The 23,579-nt window shown below is 34.9% G+C and overlaps 2 protein-coding genes across 4 annotated transcripts; one reads left to right on the top strand and one right to left on the bottom strand.

Moving 5' to 3' along the window:
• The first annotated feature begins 58 nt into the window (after positions 1-58).
• Positions 59-13,364, top strand: LOC135674342 (uncharacterized). Of its 3 annotated transcripts, none has more exons than XR_010513592.1 (9): positions 59-215; positions 289-415; positions 2,813-2,940; positions 3,735-3,874; positions 4,005-4,073; positions 5,915-6,053; positions 10,253-10,315; positions 10,404-10,534; positions 13,138-13,364. XR_010513592.1 is itself a non-coding variant. In XM_065184108.1 (9 exons), exons 1-9 carry the CDS (start codon positions 86-88, stop codon positions 13,222-13,224), a joined length of 927 nt encoding a protein of 308 aa, XP_065040180.1. In that variant the 5' UTR covers positions 59-85; the 3' UTR covers positions 13,225-13,364. The 3 variants fall into 3 exon arrangements, 1 of the variants encoding a protein (XP_065040180.1); XR_010513591.1 differs by having other exon boundaries at positions 10,397-10,534; XM_065184108.1 differs by having other exon boundaries at positions 10,491-10,534.
• A 4,001-nt stretch (positions 13,365-17,365) lies between these two features.
• On the bottom strand, positions 17,366-22,468 carry LOC135674340 (F-box/LRR-repeat protein At3g48880-like). Its single transcript, XM_065184107.1, has 4 exons — positions 22,310-22,468; positions 21,990-22,082; positions 18,685-19,058; positions 17,366-18,090 (listed from the first exon to the last, which is right to left on the bottom strand). Exons 3-4 carry the CDS (start codon positions 19,038-19,040, stop codon positions 17,481-17,483), a joined length of 966 nt encoding a protein of 321 aa, XP_065040179.1. The 5' UTR covers positions 19,041-19,058; positions 21,990-22,082; positions 22,310-22,468; the 3' UTR covers positions 17,366-17,480.
• Between the last annotated feature and the right edge of the window lie 1,111 nt (positions 22,469-23,579).

The following is a 23,579-nucleotide window of genomic DNA, read 5'->3' as shown; positions in this document are numbered from 1 at the left end:
CCACCCGTTGCCGCCCTACCCACCGCCGATCTGCAATAAAAATCCCGCTCTTGAGCCTGCGAAGGACATCGCTCCATCGCCAAGAATGGCTCTGTGTACCCCAACCCTCCTCGTGTATCCTCTACATCGAACCCTAGCATCGATCTCCCCCAGTGGTTTCTTCCACTCTTGTGCTCGATTTCTTGGACTGCGTACCTGGGGAAGATCCATCAACGGTGAGTCTGCTCTATCGATCGAGATTCTCTCGTTCCACTTTCTGTAGTCTTTTACAATTTGAACCTCGTGCAGTGTTGAGATCGCCTGTGGGTTCGAGAGTGAGCTCTAAGCGATGGAATAGTGGTATAATATATTTTTCGCTCAGTGATGATTTGGATTCCGGTAATGGTTCGTCGGTGGATGGATACGTTAAGAAGAGGTTCGTTCTTTCGTACTTCTTCCTTTAGATAAATTCTTGATTTTCTAAGGGATCGTGTTCTTTTATTTTCTATCATTATTGCTGTCCTCTACATTTTGTCGGATTGAAAGGTGGAACCTGGTTATGACCCGGTTGGGTTAGCGAATGGCTGCATAAATTGTCGTCGTTGTTCGATTGATGTGAAAATGTAGCTGTTAGACATGCCTACGGTTTCTTTGTTTGAAGTGATTTCAGAATTTATTCAGGAGTTGCAGTAGTTGGATACAATAATATTTAAGTTGGATACAATAATAAAGGTTTGACGTACATCTTAGTTGCAACATACAGTGAATCTCATCATGATCCTATTCAATTTCGTCTGCTCCAGTATTATGACTTCAATTCTCCTGCAAATGTGTTCAATAGACCTGCAAGGGGGATAGATCAGTTGGCCAACTTGGAGCAGTACTGATATCTTCTTGAGCTCAAGTCCTTAAACATGATATCATAAACTTGATCATCAGCATCTGCACCTTTAGCTCATCTCTAAATCGGTTGAGATAGTATTAGTTTAAACTTATGAGCTATGTTTGTTGTTAAGCAAGCTTCATACAATGATCAGATTTGACTTGTGAAGATAAAAATGAGATATCTCACTAGAAGAAAGCAATCTATAAATATATTTGTAAATGAATTCCAGGTAAATAGGAAGGAAGATGAAAACATCATGAATTTACAAGATGCTGTGTAGCAGGATGAATAAATCCTTTTTTCTTTAACCTTTTCTGGCTTGCCAAAATTATTAATAACAATCAGGATCTAGAAAATATAGCAAAGTTCTTGAGTTTGTTGGTTCTATATTGTTAGCCAGGGGGGAGCTTATGTGTCAATGTTAAATCCCTTCCTGTAAGATTGCATCAATTGTCATGGTCACAGCTGAATCAAGATTGCAAAATTCTTGTGTAATTTCAGTGGCATTTAGAAAACACATGCTGCTCTGGATCATCATGATGTATGATAATTTTGTTTCTCTTGAACATAGTACAGCATCAACAATAACAACAATGGTGATCACGACAACTAGCTGTGCATGGTTCTTTCTTCGCCATTAAGTTTTATTAAGTGCATTATCTCTATTGAACTAACATACACCAGATTCTTTCTTAGTTTTTCTATGCAAGTGTCCTTTTTGTGAGCAATATCACTAACAACCGAGGTCTTCAATGTCTAATAATATTGCTCGGTATATTTATATATATATAAATAAATAAATAAATATATATAAATATATATATATATATATATATATATATAAAGGCGATGTCGCCTCGTTTTTCTCGGCAACGTCGCAAATTTTTTTACATATATATATATATATATATATATATATATATATATATATATCGAGTGGTATACTGCTCAATATATAGTACCGTACCGTACCGAGCGAATCTCGAAACTCTGGTACGGTACGATATTTCAATCTTTGCTACCAACTAACTGAACATTTCTTTCTTTTTTTTCCTATTTAAGCATCCTAAACCCTCCTCAACCTCTTTTACACCATTAATATGAATTGATTTGTTGGCTTGCCTCACCATGTTATGTCTCCTTTGAACTAATTTCTCTCGTTTTAGTTCTGGTTGGCACTTCCTCCAATTCTTCATGAATTCAATTTTTGTCTTTCTTGTTGGCTTGCCTCACCAATGCTGTTATGTCTCCTTTGAACTAATTTCCCTCATTTTAGTTTTTGTTGGCACTTCCTCTAATTCTTCATGAATTCAATTTTTGTCTTTCTTTCCAGATAATACTCCATTTCCATCTTAGCATCTTTGTCTTTGCAATACAATCCACTAAAGATATATTTGTTTCTTTCTGCCCAAAATTTAAATATTTGTCTACACTGTTTTTATAATAAAAAAAGCAAACAGTGATCACAAACACTCCAACCTCTCTCCACTCTGATCATCCCCTTCTGACTCTTCATATTATATCTTCTTCAGTCTCGTTGTTCTGTTGAACAACGATTCTAAGAATGGAGAAAATTTTGCTCTCGAAAATTTCTTGTCCATCTGTTTTAGTACTATAGTTGCATTCCTCTTTTTTTTTTCTCAAAATACTAAAGTTGCACTTGATTTATTTAATTTAATAATTAAATATTACAAATCCTGTGGTTTCTGGATGCTTGAGTAGAGTATCTTTGTAGGAAAAATAAAATCAATAAGTTTACTGTCATATCCTTTTAAAATGTGTTTGCTTCTAAGGCATCCAGAAAATGTATCTGGGTTTTAAACATTGAGCCTTAAGATGTTGTGCCTGTGCCTGTTACTTTCAGCTTTCTAATGATAGAAATATAACTTTTTTATGCTCTAGAGAGATTTTAAATGCATGAAGCATGTAATTTATTAACTCCTACAGAAATATCGTCGAGCATATTCTTCTATTGAGAGCAAAGGAAAATTTATCTGATGTTGAGGAAAAGGACATGCTTGATTATCTCTACACATCTCAATATCAGATGAGTGGAATAATTGCAATATCATTAGGTCAGACTTCTGATGCTTCCCTTGTTAAATGTTGTCTTAATTCCATATGTTTTTTTTATTAGTACCATGCTCAGACCTGTGTTTGTTTCTACTATTGGTGACATCTGATAGTTCTTTTCTATTTCATGTGCTGGTTACTTGTAACTTTTGTTCTTTTTTTTTTGTAGCCTATAACATTCGTGATGTGGCATTACCAAAGAATGTTGATTGATTCCTTTTTTTATTTTTAAATTTGTTTGTCAAAAAAATTAGACTGAACCATGAGAATATTAATTTCTCCTGTTAATTAGTAGCCACTTCAGTGTCACTCACTTTTGAGGATGATCAATATGGTAGCTCCAACACAAACACAAGTTTTAGAAGCTTTATCTTGTCAAAATTGTATGCATCATTTTTTTTGTTGATGTGGTGTAGAGGAACTGACAAGGTAAGAAAAAGACTTTCAGCTGTAGAAAGAATTTCAAAGAGCAAAAGTTATTTCATTAGTGTGGAATGTTTAATCAAGTCTTTTCATTAGTTATCACATGACTAGAAGACCACAAGGGCTCTTAAGTAGATATTTTGGATCTCTTTGGATAGTAATGTAATTAGTTATGGAGTTCTTTATCTCTTTTCATAAATAATTAAAAAATAGGTGGGGTACCATTAGATCAGCTTGATGATATTGTTCTATCAAGTATAGTGCAAATTCTTTTTTTCTTGGTGAAAGCATACCATTTCCTTTTCATGTACAACAATCATAAGAGAGGTCTGTAAAACATAACCATGGTGACTTATAGTCTCTTTTATCGCAGGTCGTATAGAGTGCCCAAATCTTGATAATTTTACTCATGCAGTATACATGCGTTTCCAAAGAAAAGAAGATCTTGCCAAATTTTACTCAAATTCCTACTATTCCAGAATTCTTAAGGAACATGTCACTCCATATTGCTATGTATGCCCTAACATGTAATCACCTTTCCATTTCCTATTTCATTTTTCTTTAAATCAATATTGACTATCATGAAAGTACTTGTATTTTGAAGCTACTACTAGTAACACTTATAATTCTTTGGCTGTTGTAGGGATCAATTTCTGTCGATTATGAATCTGAAGTAGAGGATGATATCATTCCCATATTCCGGAGGGGAGAGGTTAGGTGAACTTGAAGTTATGTAAATCATTTACCTGCTCAAACTGTTTGATCTTGTTGGATTATATATATTTAAGGTAGTAGTTATGTGCTATTTTTGAGCTGTAAGCATAATGACAAAAGCTATTTGGTTATGAAAAATGATATCTGGTGAAGCTATCGACAATCACAACAGGAACATTTTCTTGGCTCAGTTTAGTCAGGATTTGATATGCAAAAGCTATAGCATGTCATGAAGTACCTCCAGAACTATCCGGATAAGAGTTATAATGCCTTTCTTGAAATTTAGTTACTTCTCATAGTACAACATGTTATTACATTGTGAGAGATTAATGAAATGGAAGGATTGCAGTGGGAAGTAGGTTACTTGGATATTGATGATTTAGACTTGATGCAATTTATACTCAGATCAGGTTATTAGCAAGAGGTCAAATAAGTGAGAATTGAAGGTTAAACAGTTTCTACAGAACGTTATGAATGTATGGCATGCATTCCTTCATTGAAGGGATAAATTCTAAACAATAACTGATGATTCAAGGTTTTGGGCATTCAGTCCAGTTTTTAGATTTATTTTAGTTTGGAAACTAGAAACACAAGAGGTGTACATCAGAAGACAGAAATGTTGGGTTTCATAGCTTTGGCTTGCAATTAAAAAGCATTGACTTTGTAAGAGTAAGGAATAAATTTGTACAATTTGTGGTTCTAAATTTATACACTTTCATAGCAATACAAAAATTTTATTCAAGAGAAAGGCAAGGATAATTCCAATCATTGGATTGTGATATAAATTGCAGCTTAATATCATTGATCAGCGGGAAGACCTCTTATAATTCATCTAAGATCAAGCAATTTGTGTAGTAGATCAAAAGAAGCATAAGGCAACAACAACAAAACCGTAATTATTAAAAGAAGCATGGAAAATTAATTTGTGGAATACTATTGATTGTTTCAACTTTCAAACATCTAAAGATGGAAAGTTATTGATAATCTATAAATCCCTGGGATTACTTTGGAACCTAGGAACCACTTTCATGACCTTTTTCTGGTACAATTGTAACCTCCCAGAATGGGAATGTTAGGCTTTGATTATTTGAATTGTTAGGAATTAGTCCTATGGACTATGGCCTGGTCTCACTCCAGTCATGGCCTGACACCATGTGAAAAAGTAAAATCTTTGATTGCTCTATCTGAGATGGATTACATACATCCATATGACCATAGCACAACCAAAATAAACATCCAACCTTACTCAAGTTATGGGTCGGTATGTCACAGATAATAATGCAACTAATTTCTATGGCCTAGCATTACTTGAAGACTAAAGTGATTGATGGTTGATACATATTTGTGATATTCCTCGTTAATACTTGTAAGTGGATGTTCTGGACTTAATATAGTTGGAGGCTGTATGGCAGGTACTGCAGCACAAGTTATTAAAACATTTGATAACAAATTTTCAGATCTTATCTTGGAACAATTTCAATATAAAATCTATGACTTGGCAAATATTGATATTATTATCCTTCATTAGTTATCTCAATATTGATGGATTTGTTCAGGAACAGATATTTGTTTTTAATGATTGTATTCTGTATGTGTAGCTTCACACTTGTGAAGAACTATCAACTGTTCTAGGACACTTGTGAAACTACTTGCAGTTGAATTTTATATCTGTTGAATTATGGTTGTAAAATGTCATAAAATACCCATAGTTCCTTGGATTGTCTTACCCAGATTTATCATCTAGCAGTTCTCAATTAATTTACTTCCAGCATTACATACTATTTGACAAGTCTTCTGTACTGGTACCTGGAAACATTCTTGCTTTGTATGATTTATTAGGAGTTCAACTATGGTGTTGAGTGCATGCTTCTGATGTCTATTTCCAAGACTGCACCAGAACATGCTGTAGAAGATGCATTAGCTAGTCTATGGAACTTGACTCTGGATTTTGGTTCAGACATTGTACAGGCAACACAAGGTATGTTTAATTTTCGATTTACATGCTTTCTTTCTGCATTCTACCTTGGTGTTCCAGTCATTTTGTGTTGTGATCTTGGCCACCATAACTTATTTTAGTGATTAGGTGCTGCTAATTAGGTAGACATGCTATAGGCTAAATACCACAACAACAATAATGATAAAGTCGTAAGTCACAACTATTTGGGGTTGGTTACATGGATCTTTTGCCACCATTGAGATCTGTAAATAGTCATATGTTTAGTTATGTTTAAAGTACTTAAATCTTTATTTATAGTTTCTATTAAAGTCTTTTTAGATTTTCCGCTACCTCTCCTCGTATCATTGACATTAATTATTTTACCTTTTTTAGCTATCGCATTCGAAGGTCTCCTCATCACATGCCTGTATTATCTTGAATGATTTTCTCTCATTTTATCCTTTATTAAATTAATTCTTAGTTGTTTATGAATAATAGTATTTCTTTTCCTATCTTTCCTAGCAACTCTACACATCTATCTCATCATTCTCATCTCAACAAAATAAACTTTTTGTATATATTTTTTTCTTAACCACCCAACACTCAAATCCATAAAGTATTGTTGGTCTCACAACTGTCTTACAAAATTTTTCTTTTAATCTCAAAGGTATCCGATGATCACATAAGATTCTTGATGCCCTTCGTCATTTAATCTATCCTGTTTTTACTCTATAAATAATATTTTAATCGACCTTTCTATCTTGTTAAATAATTGATTCAAGATACCTAAAGTTTTTACTTAGAGAAACTTATTGTTCATCCAATTTAACTATATTCTCTTGCTTATTTCAAGACTCACTAAGATTACATTTTATATATTCAGTTTTAGTCCTATATAGCCTAAAACTTTTAGTTTCTAAAGCTTGCCTCTATAGGTCAAGTTTATAATTAATTTCACTTAGACTCTCATCAACTAAAATAATATTTTCAACAAATAATATACATTAGGGAGGTCTATTATATAAGTAACTAGTAAGTTCATCCATTAGTAATGTAAAAAGATAGAGACTTGTGGATCCTTAGTATAATCATATGCTAATAGGAAACTCACTAGACACACTATTTATAGTTCTAATACTAGTAGTTATATTATTATACATATCTTTAATAACATCAATATAATTAGTGGATACACCTTTCTTTTCTAAAACCTATCATAATAAATCTCTAGGAACCCATAAGCTTTCTTTAAGTCAATAAAAATCATATGTAAATCTTTCTTTTTCTCCTTATGCTTTTCCATTAATTGTCTTAATAAATAAATAACTTCTATGGTTAATCTTCCAAGCATAAAACTAATTTGAATTTTAGAGATATTTGTTTCAAGTCTTATCCTACTTTAAATAATTCTTTTCCAAAGTTTCATAGTATGACTCATAATTTTAATTCCTCTTTAATTTGAACAATTTTGTATGTCAGCCCTTTTTTTGGAAATTGATACTAGAAAACTTTTTCTCAATTCATTAGGCATCCTCCCAAATCTTGTGATTTTATTAAATAAGCTTGGTAATTAAGCTACTTCTTTGTCCCTTAGGCTTTTCTTAGCTTGAAGAGGGATACCATCAAACCTTACACTCTTAGCTATTTTCATCTTCTTTAATGCATCGTTTACTTCATTAGCTCTAATTTTATGAATAAATCTTTGATTATTAAATCTACCACTATTATTTATCATTAAATCTAAGTCCTATGTGGAATATTGATTAAATAATTTATAAAAATATTTTTTTTCATCTTTTCTAAATCTCGTTATCATTTATACACATTCTTTGATCTTCATCCTTAATGCACCTAATATTTCTTAAATCCTTACACTTTCTTTTTTTAGCTTTAGCAATTCAATATATATCTTTTTCATCATCTTTAGTATCTAATTTATTATAAAAATTATCATAAGCTATATATCTTATTATGATAACTATCTTTTAGCCTCTTTTTTATATTCTTTATATCTTTTAAATTTTTTATTTTTATAATTTTTCAACTTCAAAACATGATCTTTTAGTAAAAATTATTTTTTGAACTTCCTCGCACCACCACCAACTCTCTCTTAAGAGTATGTCTACCTGTAGTTTCACCAAGAATCTCCTTTGCTAAGCTCTTAATCTTATTAGTTATCATCTTTAAAATTTTAGTATCTAGTCTTAGTAATTTTTTCTACTATCTTTTTCTTCTTCCATTTTCTAATATCACCAATATAAATTGATTCGTTAAACTTTCAGCAGGTACAACTTTACAATTCTTATAATTTTATCTATCTTTCTAATGAGAAAATAGTCTATTTGATTACAGTTGTGACCACTCTTATAAGTAATTAAATGTCTCTCTCTCTTCTTAAAGTGAGTAGTTACAATTATAAGATCATACGAAGTTGCAAAATTCAAAATCATACCACCATCTTCATTTCTCTCCTCATAACCAAAGCCCTTATGCACCCCTTTATATTCATTATATGTTTTTCCTATATGACTATTAAAATTTTCTCCAATTATAAGTTTTTTTTATTATAGACATTTCTTGAATGACATCATCTAAGCTTTCCAAAATTTCCTTTTGGTTTAATCATCTAATCCGACTTGAGGTGCATAAGGACTAATAACATTCAAAACATTTTATCCTTTCACAAATTTTAAAACCATAATTCTATCTCTAAATCTTTTTACATCTACAACATTGTTTTTAATGTCCTTATCAACAAAAATTCCTACACTATATTGTGTTTAACTTTTTAAATATACCAAATTTTATATTTCTAGACTTTTTTCATGCCTACTTAGTCTCTTGTAAGCAGTGTCTGCCGTACCGAAACGTACTGCCCATACCGGGCTGTACTTACCGGTCCGACAGGTATTCGGTATGCGGACCGCCCGGTACCGCTACAGTGCTACACTGTAGCACTGCTACAGTATACAAAATAATATAAAATTATCGGTACGCCCTGGTATACTGTCCGGTACACCAGTACCGTACCGTATCGAGCCTGGGTCGAAACTCCGGTATGATACGGTATGGCGGACCTTGCTTGTAAGCATAATATTTATTCTTCTTTTGATTATAATGTCTGTTAATTCTAATCTCTTCCCTGAAAGTGTTCCTATATTCCAAGTTGCAAACCTAACCCTCTATTCTTGGACTAATTTCTTTACTCTTATTGATCCAGAATATTAAGAGAATCCTTGCCTACTTAGCACCATATCCGAGCGTCGATGTGATGGGTCGCTTCTGGGCGACCTCCTAGCCCACCGTTTTCAATTTGGAACACCTAGGTGGTGAAGGTGGCGTCACTTCAGTATGACAACCTAGCTCTATACTGAAATTGGTTAAGATCCACTTTTATGAGATCTGAAAATAGCTTTGCGTTGGTTGTTAGTGACCTAATGCAACCCTCTAACTTTTCGTTCGGACTTGGGACCAACATTGGCAGTGTTATGCTATAGGCCAAATCATTGTTTTTTTACTTTGGACTAACCAAATTTTTGGTCAACTCTTTGGTACTAGATGTATTTTGTCTTTTTGGAGTGAAGCTAGTTTGGCAAGCTTCACCATGGTTTTAAGACTTAATTGTCATTGGTTTTAGATAACTTGTGTGTTTGCGTGCATATTATATAATATTATCTGATGTTCTATGATTCTTATCCTCTTTCCTCTTGCTTCTATTGTGAGGTCATATAAGGTTATATATACTTCTTACATAGATGAGGACTTTCATATCTTTTAAAAGGTTCTGTCCTGATCACTTCAGAACATTCATTAAAACCTTACTTGACATTCATTAAAACCTTACTAGGTGTGAAGTTTCTGATGGTTCTGGTCTGGCCCCTGGTGGATGGCCTCAAGAATCAGCTTTTTTGCTCAAATAAAACTCATTTGGATTTGGCTTGATAAAGACTGATCAGTTCCAAAATCTAAGAATGAAGGGAACAGCAGTTTATATGAATGATTACATTTACATTATTTTTCCAATGAAACACAATTAGCTTTATGAAGTGCCTGGCTTCTGTTTTAGATGACGACTTGATTTGAACAATAATTTAAATTGTTTTAGACATAATATTGTCAGTAAAAAAATGCAATAATTATCATATGCTTCTTCCTTTTAACTTTATATTGTGAAAATTGTGAAACATTTTAACTGTGATGAAGCAAATATATCTTACACTTCTGGTATAATGATAAACCAGGTTGCAATCTCAATGTTGCAGATAGTGAATACACTCATGCTGCAGTGATGCGATTTCCATCATGTAAGTGTACTAAAATCTATTGCTCATATTCTTTGAAAATAGACATGCTTGGTGAAGGTGCCTGCTCAGTGATGGATTTAGTGAACAGGGTCTATAAACCACTCTCAGACAGATGTGATGATGACTTTGGTAATGGCTACTAGTTGATGTTTCATTGTGGTTTGGTGTTGTGCAGTTGAAGCCTTCAAGATATTCACAGAAAGCCCCATCTACAAGGACGTAAGAGCACTTAACCATTCACTAGATTCTCTCTTGTTTTACTTGTGTTTATAATGTCGTCCCACCCATTTGGCTATCATCAGTCGAACGTTTGTCTACATTGCATACTAATATGTTTTCTATAATTGTCACTGGAATCAGAATTACATCGTGTTGGGCCAATTCTGTCCTATATTTCCTTTTCAACCTGATGTCCTTTCTTAAGGTAGGTAAAAGCATTTTTGCATTATTATGCCCTGTGCATTCAAATGACTGGATTGACCATCATTCAGTTGGTTTCAGTTTGTATGCTCAACAATACTGTTAAATGGCAGGCTATATGAATCAAGGTATATAGTTTCGAATGATATCGCTTGATATGGGTGGTATACTAGTCTGACAGTAAACTAGTATGCGGACAACTCGCTACCGGGTGATATTTTTTTTTATAAATAAATAAATATATATATATATATATACAAGGTACGTAGTTTTGAATAATACCGCCCGTATCGAGCGGTACGTATCGGTCCGTCAACTGATCGGTACACGGACCGCCCGTTACCGGACGGTATAGGTATCAGTGATTTTAATAGGCGCTCGGGCGCTCGCCTAGGCGTTCGGGCAAGGCGAGGCGAGGCCCGAGTGCCTTGCTTCATGTCCAGGTGCCTCGCTTCAAAGAGGCGCTGCCTGGGCGCTCGCCCGAGCCCAAGTGCCAAGCGCTTCGGGCGAGCGCCTGGGTTAAACCAGGCGACCGAACCAGATTTTTAGGTCTGGTTGGTCTCTAATGCTTTGAACCAACTAAATCACTGATATCATGCACCCTCTCGTGATTTCCCCGACTTCCCCAACCATAACATGCGATTTTGCTGACGAGATTTCTTCTCCACCGTCGCTGCTCTCTACTGTCGCTGCTCGTCGCTACTGTTGCTACTCGTCGCTGCCACAATTGCTGCTCGCCGCTACCACAATCGCTGCTCGTCGTTGCTGTCGCTCGCCGCTGTTGTCGCCGCTCCCGCTACCGCTCGCAGCTCCCACTCCCACTGTCACTCGCCACTCCCGTTATCACCGCTGCTTGCCGCTCCCGCTCCTGCTCCAGCTACGGCTGTTGTTTGGTGTCGTTGCCGTTGCCTCAGCAGCCTCTGTCTTCTTACACTTTTCTCACTATACTGTTAACAATATATTAACAGTATACTGCTAACTGTATACTAATAATAGTATTTTTATTTATTAGATTAATAATATATTATTTTTAATTTTAATACTATTAATTTTTATATATTTAATAGTATATTTTTTATTTAAAAAATAAAAATATACTATTATGATTTATTTATTATGATTTGGTACCCAATTTTCTTAATTTAATAGCATATTTTTTATTTAAATAATTATATTATATATTTTTATATTTTAGTGCCTCGCTTCGTTTGGGCGAGCGCCTAGGGCCTTGGGCGTTTTTAGACGTTGGTGTCTTTTGGCGCATAATGCTTTTAAAATCACTGACATATATATTTATTTTTAAAGACGACATCGAAGGTATATATATATATATATATATATATATATGTGTGTGTGTGTGTGTGTGTGTGTGTGTGTGTATAAATTTTTTATTTTATTTTATTTTTTTTAAGGCGACATCGTCGAAAAAGGTGACGTCGCTCGGAGAAGGGAAAATATATATATATATATATATATATATATATATATATATATATATATATAAAGTTGATGTCACCGAAAAGGGTGACATCACCTTTTATAAAAATATTTTATATATAAATCTTTTATATATAAAAAAAAATTATATATAAAAACGAGGCGACGTCACCTCGGCGATGTCGCCCCGCTAGGGGAGAAGTGAGAGGCGACGTCGCCAAATTATATATATATATATATATATATATATATATATATATATATATATATATATATATATATATAAAGGTGACGTCACCTTGTTTTTCTCAACGACGCCGCACATTTTTTTAAAACTTTTATATATAAATATATAAATAAATAGATATATGAATAAAATATTATATATATATATATATATAACGGTATACCGTTCGGTATACCGTACCGTACCAAGAAAATATTGAAACTTCGATACGGTACAATATTTCAATCCTTGATATGAACAAATCATTTTTCTTTCGGACTAGCTTGAAGTGGTTGGGCATGTACCAGTGGTCTTTTCTTCTTTTATGCAAAAAAGAAAAAGAAAAACAACTCTGTAACCTTAAAATTTGATCACAGAAGATGCCATGGGCATCTGAATCAATTGTCTTATGTCCATGTTTACTTGCCACATAGGTTCTAATTTGTCGATTATCTTATGCACACCTAATAATTTAATCACATATTTGAAGTTCTTTAGCTTCATTTTAGGACCCCAGTCATCTATTATAATAGTCGGCTGCTGCACAACCATGTTCCTGAGAAACCTTTTAATACAGGATGGTACTACATTCTCTATTGGTGACTGTAAAAGAATCTTGAAAGATTCGACTCATAGGAGACCTATTGTGTATCTATGAAGTTCTTGCCAATCGTTCTATTTTATTGCTGGATACGAAGAACATTATTTTTTTAGGACTAAAATGCTTAATGTTATGCAGATGTGGAAGCTGAAGTTCCATGCTATCACGGGAAAAGCTCTTCTGCTACATTTCCTTGTCGATCCTGTAGGCACTGAGTTGATGTAAGACAGACTACATTGTTATTTCAGGTACTGATCAGATCAGGTAAGTATTCTGTGAAACATATTACCGTGTGTTCGGTAATTGTTTCCCTCCAAGTGTAAATCTCAATGTTCTGTATATAAATTTGAATCCTTTCTTCTTTCCCTGCATCTGTCTCATTTGCATGCCAATAACATTTAAGTTTTACAAACAATGAACTTGCCTTCATTTTTTCTTTTTAATTTCAGGCATTGATTTAAATATGCTGTGTTTTATGTTGACATCATATGCCAAAAATAGACGTACTGGAAATGAAACATTGTAATGCTTCCCCACTCCGCTGTCCATACAATTAAGCTGAGTGCGCTAGAGAGAAAGATGAGAAGCAAAAAGGTTAATAAGTTGGGGAAATAAGAGTTCTCGTATTTCACTGTTGAGTGTATATTATGATGAGCTGCTATTTATTCGGCGAATATCTCCTCGGCTTGCCACAGTGACGATCATGTAAGGTGGAAGTACCATTATTTAAAACTTGTGCATGGCATGTCATACCTCATTTGGTAATTATTTCCCTGTAAGTGTAATCGTAATGTTCCGTATGTTAATTGAATCCTTTCTTCTTATCCTGCAACTGCATTATTTGCATGCCAAGAAACATTATGCATAACAAATAACTTGCCTTCTGCTCTGTTTTTATTTGAGGCACTGATTTGGAGATGCTATGTTTTATGTCGACATCATATGCAAAAATTGGTCATACTGGAAATCTGCTCTAGAGAAAAGGATGAGAAGAAAAAGGGATAATAAGTTGGCAAAATTAGAGTTTAATATGTTTCACTGTTGAGCTGTTATTTATCTGGCAAATATCTCCTTGTTCTATGCTTGCTACGTTGATGTCCATGTATGGTGGAAGTTCCATCTTATATAATTCGTTCACCACCTGTTATACCTGAGGAAACTTATTTAGCCATTGCTTACCTTGCAAGGAGTAGATTAAAGCAAGAAGGAACCACATCTTATTAATGTCAAAAGTACCATCACGGGAGGCAATGGGCAAAAGAAATATTAAAGAGGTTTAGTCAGACACCCTTTTATCTCTGTGATTGTTTGTGTCATTTCAGAGGTATTGCCACCAGATCCATCGGTCACAGGCACCCAAGTCCAGGTATATCACCAGTCAGATCTTTTGGTTCAAATGGCATCTTTGTCAATGCTCTACTTGCAGCTTTACCATCATTTATAGTGGCATATGGTCCACCAGGTGCATAGAACATCCTGAGAAGGCAACATACAGATCTATAGGTCAAGTTTAAGAGAAGGCAAAACATGCAATCAAGGATGTTAGAAATAAGGACTTCAGCATTTATGTTGAGAGGATGACCACTAGATGAAACACCATTGGATCTCTGAAAGATGCAGGGCATTTGATGTGAGATGTTGAATCCTGTGTTACCAAAATTTGTGTACGAACCAACCATTTAGGAACTTGGATTTATCCAACCAAATGGATAGGATCCATCGAATTTTTAAAACAAAAATCCATACCTACAGAATGGAAGTTATTAATAAATGAATTATCATAAAAAATTAATGTTATTAGCTCTAAGGCCATGGAAAGATTGGGTGGGTTTCAGAAAGTTTAGGATATTTTAGCATTGGGGATTCTATTGTTATGTTTTAGTAAGACTAAAACCTTAAATTGGGAGGAACGTTTGTAAGTTTCAGGTCATTTCTATTGAACTCAAAGGAAGAAAGAAAGCAAATGGAACAAGTCAAATGATGATGATAATTGAAAACTAGATCTCCTGATTGAAGATATTAATAATTTGTATCTAGGAGGATGGAAGTCTATCAATAAATAATATCATAAAAAGGAAAGATTATTTTTTCAAAAGTATTATCATCTTCAAACAATAGATCATATATTTGATTTGATTTAATTATATTTTTATTTCTATTTTTTTTGTACTTGATCCTTGCTAGAACATTATAATCTCTTATCGCAGAGTAGATAAATTGAGTTTTTCCTTATTTTTTGAATAGAATTATTCAAGGACCTTGAGGGATGTGTAAGACGTACGGAGATACGAGACTTTCATCATAGTAATTCGCTCAGTGAGCTAGAGTGAATCTAGTAATTATCTTTTATTTATTATCTTTCTTTCGTTTTCATCTATTAAGAAAATCGAGAGTACATGTTTATATCGGATTTGGTATAAAAGTCTTTGGTTTAGCCAAAATAATCTATAATCAAGATCAATTCATATCGTAATTATATGAACTTGAGACAAGTTGCTATGTAGTAAAAGAGTACGATATGGAAGATATTTAATTTATATTTTATTTGAATAAATTTAATTAGTTTAGAGATATTTTTGTAAATTTCATAATTTTTAGGTTACTTAAGGAGAAAAAAAAAGAAAGAATTTAAATTATGATTGTGATGAAAGATTATAGATATTGATTGAAGATCTTCAAGATTTATATCCACGAGAATATAGAAGTCTATCAAAAAAGATGAGAAGATTATTCTTCAAATAAAGTTAAAAATATTATTTTATTCGAAGAAATGACAAATCATATATTTAATTTGATACAATTATAATTTTTGTTTTTTTCTTATACTTGGACTTATCAAAAGGGCATTGTTATTTAATTTGCTACAATTATGATTATAATTATAATCATATATTTATTTTTTTCTTATACTTGGACATTGTTATGTCAAAGAATAGATCAGATCAGTAAATTGAGTACTTCCCATGTTAGTATAAGTGGTATGAAACTATAGCTGTTTACCGATGAAATTATCGCATTATGTATGTGCGAGAAGGTGTGAGACTTCTTCGTCTTTGGAGTTTGCTCCTTGAGGTAAAGGTAGTTTATTTTTTATTTATTATATTTAAAATATTATCTTTCTTTCTTCTTTTTCTATTCTCTTTATTTAAAAGACACTTTTTAAGGTTAAAAATTATAAATATTCAAGATTATAAATATTTATATTTATTAGGATAAAATTTTATTAACAAAAGAATATTATTTATAAAAAATACTATTATTCAAATCAAGTCAAAATATTATCTTTCTTTAGGAAGGATCGATCATATATTTGATTTGATATAATTATATTCTTTTTACTTTTATTAAAAGGAGCATCGTCGGAGAATAGATTGAGGTCTTTGAGTGTCATGCATAAGGAGCTGAAATGTCTTAAAAAGATTGTTCCTTGAGCTTGAGAGTGAAGTTTATTTGTTATTTATAAATTTACTCCTCGAGCCATAATCTATTTCTTTTTTTAATATTACAAGACTCTCTCAAACCTTAGTTTGACCGACTGAATTTTTTTCTTTTATTTTGATTTATTCATACCAATAATAAATATTTCTACCACACTCGAGATCTCGGACTCCGGTGATGGCGATGGAGGACCCCGACAGACACCTGGTAGAGCGTCGTCGTGACGATCGCCAGCACCGTGAAGAAGGTGCCACCTCCCAAGCCTCCGCCACCGCCACCGCCTTCGCTCTCTCTCCCCTGCTCTCGAGCGGAGTCGGTGAGGAGTACGAAACGAATAGGAAATGAGGGTCACGTGAGTTGAGTTCCCTATTGCATCTTGTGATGGACGGCCGAGATGTGATCAAAAGAGGTGTCGATTTCTAAACCGTGCCTTTACATTCCCGTCCTGTCCGCGTCTATGTTGCGTTCATACCGTCGCGACGCGGAAGCATCCAATTGGAGAAGGCGGAGGCTCCCGAATTCTTGTCACTACCCAATAGGATGTGGCCACGTCGTGAGGGCATGTCATAATGGTTGTGATCCGATGCTTTTAGGGTGTGCTATCAGGTTCTTTAAAATACCCTTGTATCTCGTCCGGATACAAGGGTATTTTAAAGCACAAATAATGTTTAGTTTACAAAGCACGTGACAAATTCCAGTGAGATGCTATTTGTAGAGTATGATTTCCGTCGCATGTGAATTCCACGTGCTGCCTTAAACCTGTTGTATAATTATTTTAAGATAAAAGCACATAAATCGGAAAAAAAAAATCCCTCTCTCCTTTTTTTTTAGCTTATCAGGAAAACTAACACTTGAAAAGGGCTTTCACTATTACCGGTCCCAAAAATAATGCAAGCTCTGATCACCGTTAGCATTCACTTGATACAGCTGGAGAACACTGCAACAAATTATCAGTCAAAACTATTATTGTTCATTACAATATTACGAAAATGTTTGTAAAGCTTCTGAAAAATGAACTTAAATTCTTAGAATAACTACTATCACTATGCAGTCAAGCTGTTCACACAGTTTTTGCCAAACAACTTTCCATAGTCTCCGAGATCAAGGGTGCTCACTTCATCCCGACGCCAGAACCAGTCCTCGTACCGATACCATCTCATCAGACCTTCGTCTTCAATCATTCTCTTGCATGTGGTGCATGAGCTGCTTTGGCAATGAAAGAATTCTCGTATCCGTGAAGCTTTCTGAAGGATGGACTGGTCTAGTTCGGAACGAACCTGCTTCCGTCCAGAAGTTGCGAGGGCTTCAAGCAGAAGGCAGTGGGATATATTGAGCACCTCCAGATTATCCATGCGATTCAAGATATACAACAAGGCTTCCTTCGTAACTATCGAGCACCGCAGACTTAATACTTTCAGCTTTTGAAGATTTGTGGCAATGGCAGATGCAAAGTGCATGTCAAATGTACCCATAACCTTGAGTTGTGAGAAATTTTTGCAGCTCCTGCTTATTTCCTCCATTATGTATGGAGGATGGGCAATGCTGGGCATTGTAAGTGATTCTAGATTCTCCCATCTCCGGATAGCTTGGCATATTCCGACTTTCGTGATGCGGTTCCAAGCAGGCATAACTAGTCTTCTAAGATGAGGTGACCTGACAAAGTCATAGTAACAACACATATTGAGGATGCGTCTTTAGCCATGTAAAAGCTAGGAAGGAAAAAATAAGCTATTCTTACAAGTTGAACCTTAATCACCCAAGTTGCAAATGAAGAACTTTATTGTGACTACTCAAAATATAAACCATTAAATGTGTTATAAATCAAACAACAATATCTGATGATCTCCATGGATTGCTATCCTTCAATTTTAATAGAAATTACGAAAAAAAAATTGACCTAGAGAATTTGAAATTCACCACAGTTATGCATAACCAAAGGTAAAATCTACCCTAGAAGCTCCATGCTAGATATTGTTTGTCCTGAAAAGAGATGCAGAAAACCTGCAGGTTCAAATGGGTTGATGCTAGCCATTCAATCATGCTGTACATGGAAAAAGGATAACCAATATACTGAATAGTATGTGGGCCATAGTTGGTAGCTTATAGGTGAGCCGAGTGCCACTAATAGGTTCAAACAAATTTGCCAATATGTCACTTAGCAAATAACATTTGGAGACCTAGAAAGTTTTAACTGATATCAATTAAATTAATTAAAAAATAAATTAAAAAAGCAAGGCAAGATATTACCATTCAGATATGTAACTAAGATGGTCATCCTTCATGTATAAATTAAAATGAAATATCATGGATGTAATGTTTCCACGACTAAGAGCCATAGCCACCCGCAATATTCGAGTCAGCCTCTTATCAGATCTTTCGTCCACCCATATGTATGGTGATGCTCTTGTCTGGATAAAGTTGGACTGCAGAAGCCCTAGATCAAGGGTATTCCATATGAATGGATCTGAACAAGCCAAGCGCCATGAACGGCAAACTCGGGAAACTGGAGCCAGTTGGATCATGTTCAACTCCTTAAATATCTTCACTAAGACATCAGTCTCCATTTCCTCCCATCTTTTGCCAATGAATTTGGTGTCTGCCATCTTTACCAAATTGATGATCTGAAAAGATGGACATTTGATTAGATACTTCGATTCACCAAGTGTCAAGCTAAACTCACAAGTACCATAAACTAACAGTAGGCAGGGCACAGCTTACAAAATGAACATGCATGATTTATCTTAAGGTAGTTACAGAAGTAGACTAAAAAGGAAGTGTTAAAAGTGGCATAAATTCAGAGACAATTTAAAACTGCCAAAAATACTAAATAAACACATCATGCATATCAATAGTAAGGATGAATCATAAAACCTGATTGAAGCAAACAAAGAAGGCCCTAGATCTTACACTCCTACTGATGTTCAAATATGTGAATATCTCTAGATGGGAAACGGGGCAGAATATCTAATGATTGTTAAGAATTCATGATCCATCATACTCCAAGAAAGATTAATCATTCAAGGTTTTTGTTGGTTGTAAGTTGAATTTACTCAATTTTAGTGCAGTATAGCATCTTTTAGAATCATGTTTATCCCACTTCTCCAAAAAATGCATATATATTGGTGTATGGCTGTGTGCGTACACAACAAATACACACATGAATATGTGCGTACACAACAAATACACACATGAATATGTAGTTTTCTCAAGCATCTTTTTCCTTGCCTTTTTTTTTTATTAGCCCCTGTCCCATGCGTCAATAGCATTTTTGTGCATATCTTATTTCCTTCCTTCCCCAAATTAGAAAAAAAAAGACTGTACACCTCAAGTTTTGTTGCTTTTATTTTGAAAAAAAGGTGCTTCAAGCATAATTCCAACTATCAATCGTCACTAGCTAAATTTGTAAAAGAACTATACTCATGTATACCATGTTAAAATCCAAAATATCAGTCTCCTTAGAGGGAAAATTAGGTCTACCCTGCAAGTACCAAATGACATGAATTACTTATATACCTCTCCATAATCATAAATATTATTCGTACCACTATAAACTCGTTTAACTTTCATAAATTACATTAATGTCAATCAGCAGTTCTTGCGTAGTTATTGACTGGTTAAATGAATTTTCTATTATTGTTTTTCTTCTTCCTCTCTCCTTTCCTCTTACATGCTACAGAAAATTACCTCTCCTCCTCCAGCCTTACATTCTCGTACTCTTCAATCTTCACCTCTCTTCTCCTTCTCTTTGTTTCTTCCTTGGTCGTTATAGAGATGGATAAAGTAATAGGAAAATGATGAGGCCAAAGTAATAAGCATGTTCAAATTTAGTATGTAAATACATTACTTAACCATAATAAATCAAGGTTAGTGTTGACGAAGCAGATGTGATGAGCATACCAGAATGTATCTCCAGCTTATAAAAAGTTAGGAACTTCCTAACTTTTCAAGGGTCCACATGGGGTTATGCTCTTCTTGTACAAACATAAACCTGGGTGTCAGCTAGCCAACAATATTTTACCTCAATTTCACTCCAAAGTTTCTTAAGCATTTCCTAGATGGCTAAATGATTTTTCTTTTTATTTATACAAGTCATTATGGCTTTATGAATAAAAAAAGAGTGCTATTATCTTTTTCCTTATTTTTCTTTATTTACCGGAGCTGTGTACTTGTGTTAACCTTTGATTTCAAGTCATTCAATGTGATTATGGATGTAAAAATTCCTTCTCTTATTTGCCGAAACAATTATTGGCTCTATCAGTTCATCATAATAAAATTGAAGTTTCTTCTTTCTTTCCTAGCTCTCATTCGTTAAATTCCCAGAGCACTGAAATTGGGCAGTTGACATCACCGTATCGACATCACCATTCCCCGTAATGGACATTTCTCAAGCACAATGTGTCTTGCAAAGCCTAACCAATCTTCCCCACTGCCTTATACAAGAAGACCTTTATTCTCACCACTCGCCTCACTGGAGCTATGTTACCTCTCCACATTGATGGTGCCAACGTGATCCACTACACTGACAGAACTCCCTTCTCTCAACTGCCATATTGTGGACATGAAGCCTACATTCTTGTCACACTGACCGTGTAGATTGAACATGAGAAACTCTATAATTCAAATCCTGTGAAGATTTGAGGAGGAAATGTGACTAACGAAAGATTCATGTTAACTACAAATGTGGCATCTAACACTTCAGATGTAAGTAACATACTGTTCAACAACTCCATTACACCTACTTGGTAAATGATAAATATGATAATAAGAGATAGTTTAGTAACATGGAAGATTCTACAATTCATGAAAATTTGATGTGGATCCTATGTTTCACTACCTAATTAGGCACTTATGCGAGCCCATATATGACGATCCAACCAAAGATTTTTCTAGTTTATACAAATAATAAAACAATAGATCATGATCTTAAATACTGTTCATACCATCCAGAATTTACATGTCCGATGAAGAGCTGATAATGGTACACTAATTTTGCTGCTGCTAAGTATTCTTTAATTAAAATATTTTTTCAGTGATAGCGGATGTTACTTGTTAGTATAATGCCCAACATACTTAAAATCCATGCATCAAACGGAACTACGATAATTTTGTCTAAGAGAAAGGGGGGAAAAAAAAAGCCTATATGATGATATATCTATGCAATCCCGCAAAAGGCAGACACTCTTTGGCAATAGCTGGGCCCTGATTCGTAGACAAGTGATTCAGCTATTGATGCTCTATTAAAAGGTGTGGAGATCTTCAAGTTAAGCCCGAAAGGCAATCTCGCTCATTCTTCAGGGAGAATCAATACTATATAGGGAGCCGGACAAGCAGGTGAAATTAGGGCTCAGATTTAGCCCCAAAGGGATGGATGGTCTAATTTGTCTAAAATGTCATTATATTGTAAAATATACAATTCGAGCAAAAGATGAAGTGAAGAATAAGATTGTCCATTACATCAATTGTTTCGATACAAACAATTCTAAAAATAATGAACATTAAGAAGGAGAACATTCAAAAGATTCATAATGAATCAGAAGTCCGATCGAACTTACAAGCGTTTATTGCTCCAAAACCGCTTATTTTCTTCCTCACCCTATATTGTTTTCACCTATGTCGCGGAAGATTTTGCCGCACCGTCCAAGAATCTGTAATTCCGTCGATCAACGGGCGTCAGAGTCATCGCCTATTCAACCGGCAGCTCGGCAGCCGAAAAGAACGGCTGCATAAGGTCGAGGAAGGAAAGAGAGAGAGCGAGGAGGGGTGCTGCGCCCGGCCCGAAGCGGGAGCAGCGAACGGCGAGGGGAGAGAAGAGGAACGAGAGAGAGAGAGAGGGGGGGAGAGAGAGGAAGGAGAGGGGCAGAGAAGTCGTTACCTCGCACGACGGGTAGGGGATCGCCGGCGGCGGACGACGGCGGCGAGCGGAGGAGGAACGGGGCCGGGAGAAAGAAGGGGCGGGGGTTTGCGATCGGGACGAGAAGGGACGAACCAAAGAAAGAAAAGATGCGATAAAAGAAGAGGGGGAATTAACGGGTCAAAAAAATGAAAATAATAAATAGATAAGTAAATAAATAAACAGAGGAGGGGGGGGGTGGGGTGGGGTGGGGGAAGCCCCGTTACTTTCCCTTCCTTTTCGTTGGCCCTTGTTGCGTCGTCAAGATTCGTCACGAAGCACGTGCGGAAAAGCAGTTTGGATAGTACTTCGTTTGGGGACCCCACCCCACCCCACCCAGGGAGACCAATCAACTCAGGGAGACCAAACTTTCGTGGGACCCACAGAAGGTGACGAGGCACTGATTTGGTCTCGAGAGCGACCTCCAAAGTACGCGATGGAAATTCCAGGAGCACGTGATTTTTCCTCCGTCCCTAAATTGCATGGCTGGTAGCATATACAGGAAGCTCGACAAGCGTTTCCACACAACTCAGCGTTCTCCAAAAACCTAAAGAAAAACTTTTCTATTTAAAAGTCAGGTCATTTAGTCTCACCTTGATTGAGGAGTACAAGAACCACGGATTCATAAGTTCGTCAGATCTCTCTTACTTTTAGAGTACTTTTTAGAGTTCATATTGTTCGTTCTGAAAAGAACGAAACTTTATAGGTACGCTATGAGTCACACCAATGATCAACCGATCAAATTATCCCTTATCAAAATCTAAAAAATATAATTTTCTTTTTGGAGCGTAAAGTAAGTCTAAGCTATAAAGCTTAGCAGAATCCATTCGAGATTTAACTAGTTATAAAAGGAGTATTACTATTAAATATTATGTTATGGGTCACCGGTTCCTAAGGATTATTCTCACTCAAGAATCATATATTAAATATTTTTTTTAAAATTTGACTAGTGGAACTAGGAATATAAATACACAAGACTTTTTTGTTTAACAAGTATGATTATTGGAAACCCTGTTTTATAGAAAAAGTATTCAAATATATAAAGACTTCCTTATTGTAGGAAAAGAAAAAAGATTTAAGTATAGCTAAGGAATAAAATTGTTTACTGTCAAAGAGATCCAAACCTCTTTTTTTGCTAGCACTTAATCCTTCCTTTAGCAATGATTTTTCGAAATTTCTTGCTCAAGTTGAAATTTGTGAAAATATATTATTTTTATATAGTGATTCTAATGTGTCTCTAATGCCTCTAATA

The sequence above is a fragment of the Musa acuminata genome, chromosome BXJ1-5, assembly GCF_036884655.1.
Source record: "Musa acuminata AAA Group cultivar baxijiao chromosome BXJ1-5, Cavendish_Baxijiao_AAA, whole genome shotgun sequence".
Taxonomy (NCBI): domain Eukaryota; kingdom Viridiplantae; phylum Streptophyta; class Magnoliopsida; order Zingiberales; family Musaceae; genus Musa; species Musa acuminata.
The sequence above is the reverse complement of the archived record's forward strand: the minus strand, read 5'-3'. Positions and strand labels throughout refer to the sequence as shown.

Bases quoted from the DNA above. Each gene is read 5' to 3' on its own strand.
- LOC135674342 (XM_065184108.1), top strand. From the start codon at position 86: ATGGCTCTGTGTACCCCAACCCTCCTCGTGTATCCTCTACATCGAACC. The intron at 216-288 runs GTGAGTCTGCTC...AACCTCGTGCAG, and splicing joins CTGGGGAAGATCCATCAACG to TGTTGAGATCGCCTGTGGGT. The intron at 2,941-3,734 runs GTCAGACTTCTG...CTTTTATCGCAG, and splicing joins AATAATTGCAATATCATTAG to GTCGTATAGAGTGCCCAAAT.
- LOC135674340 (XM_065184107.1), bottom strand. From the start codon at position 19,040: ATGGCAGACACCAAATTCATTGGCAAAAGATGGGAGGAAATGGAGACT. The intron at 18,091-18,684 runs GTAATATCTTGC...TGACTTTGTCAG, and splicing joins CTTAGTTACATATCTGAATG to GTCACCTCATCTTAGAAGAC.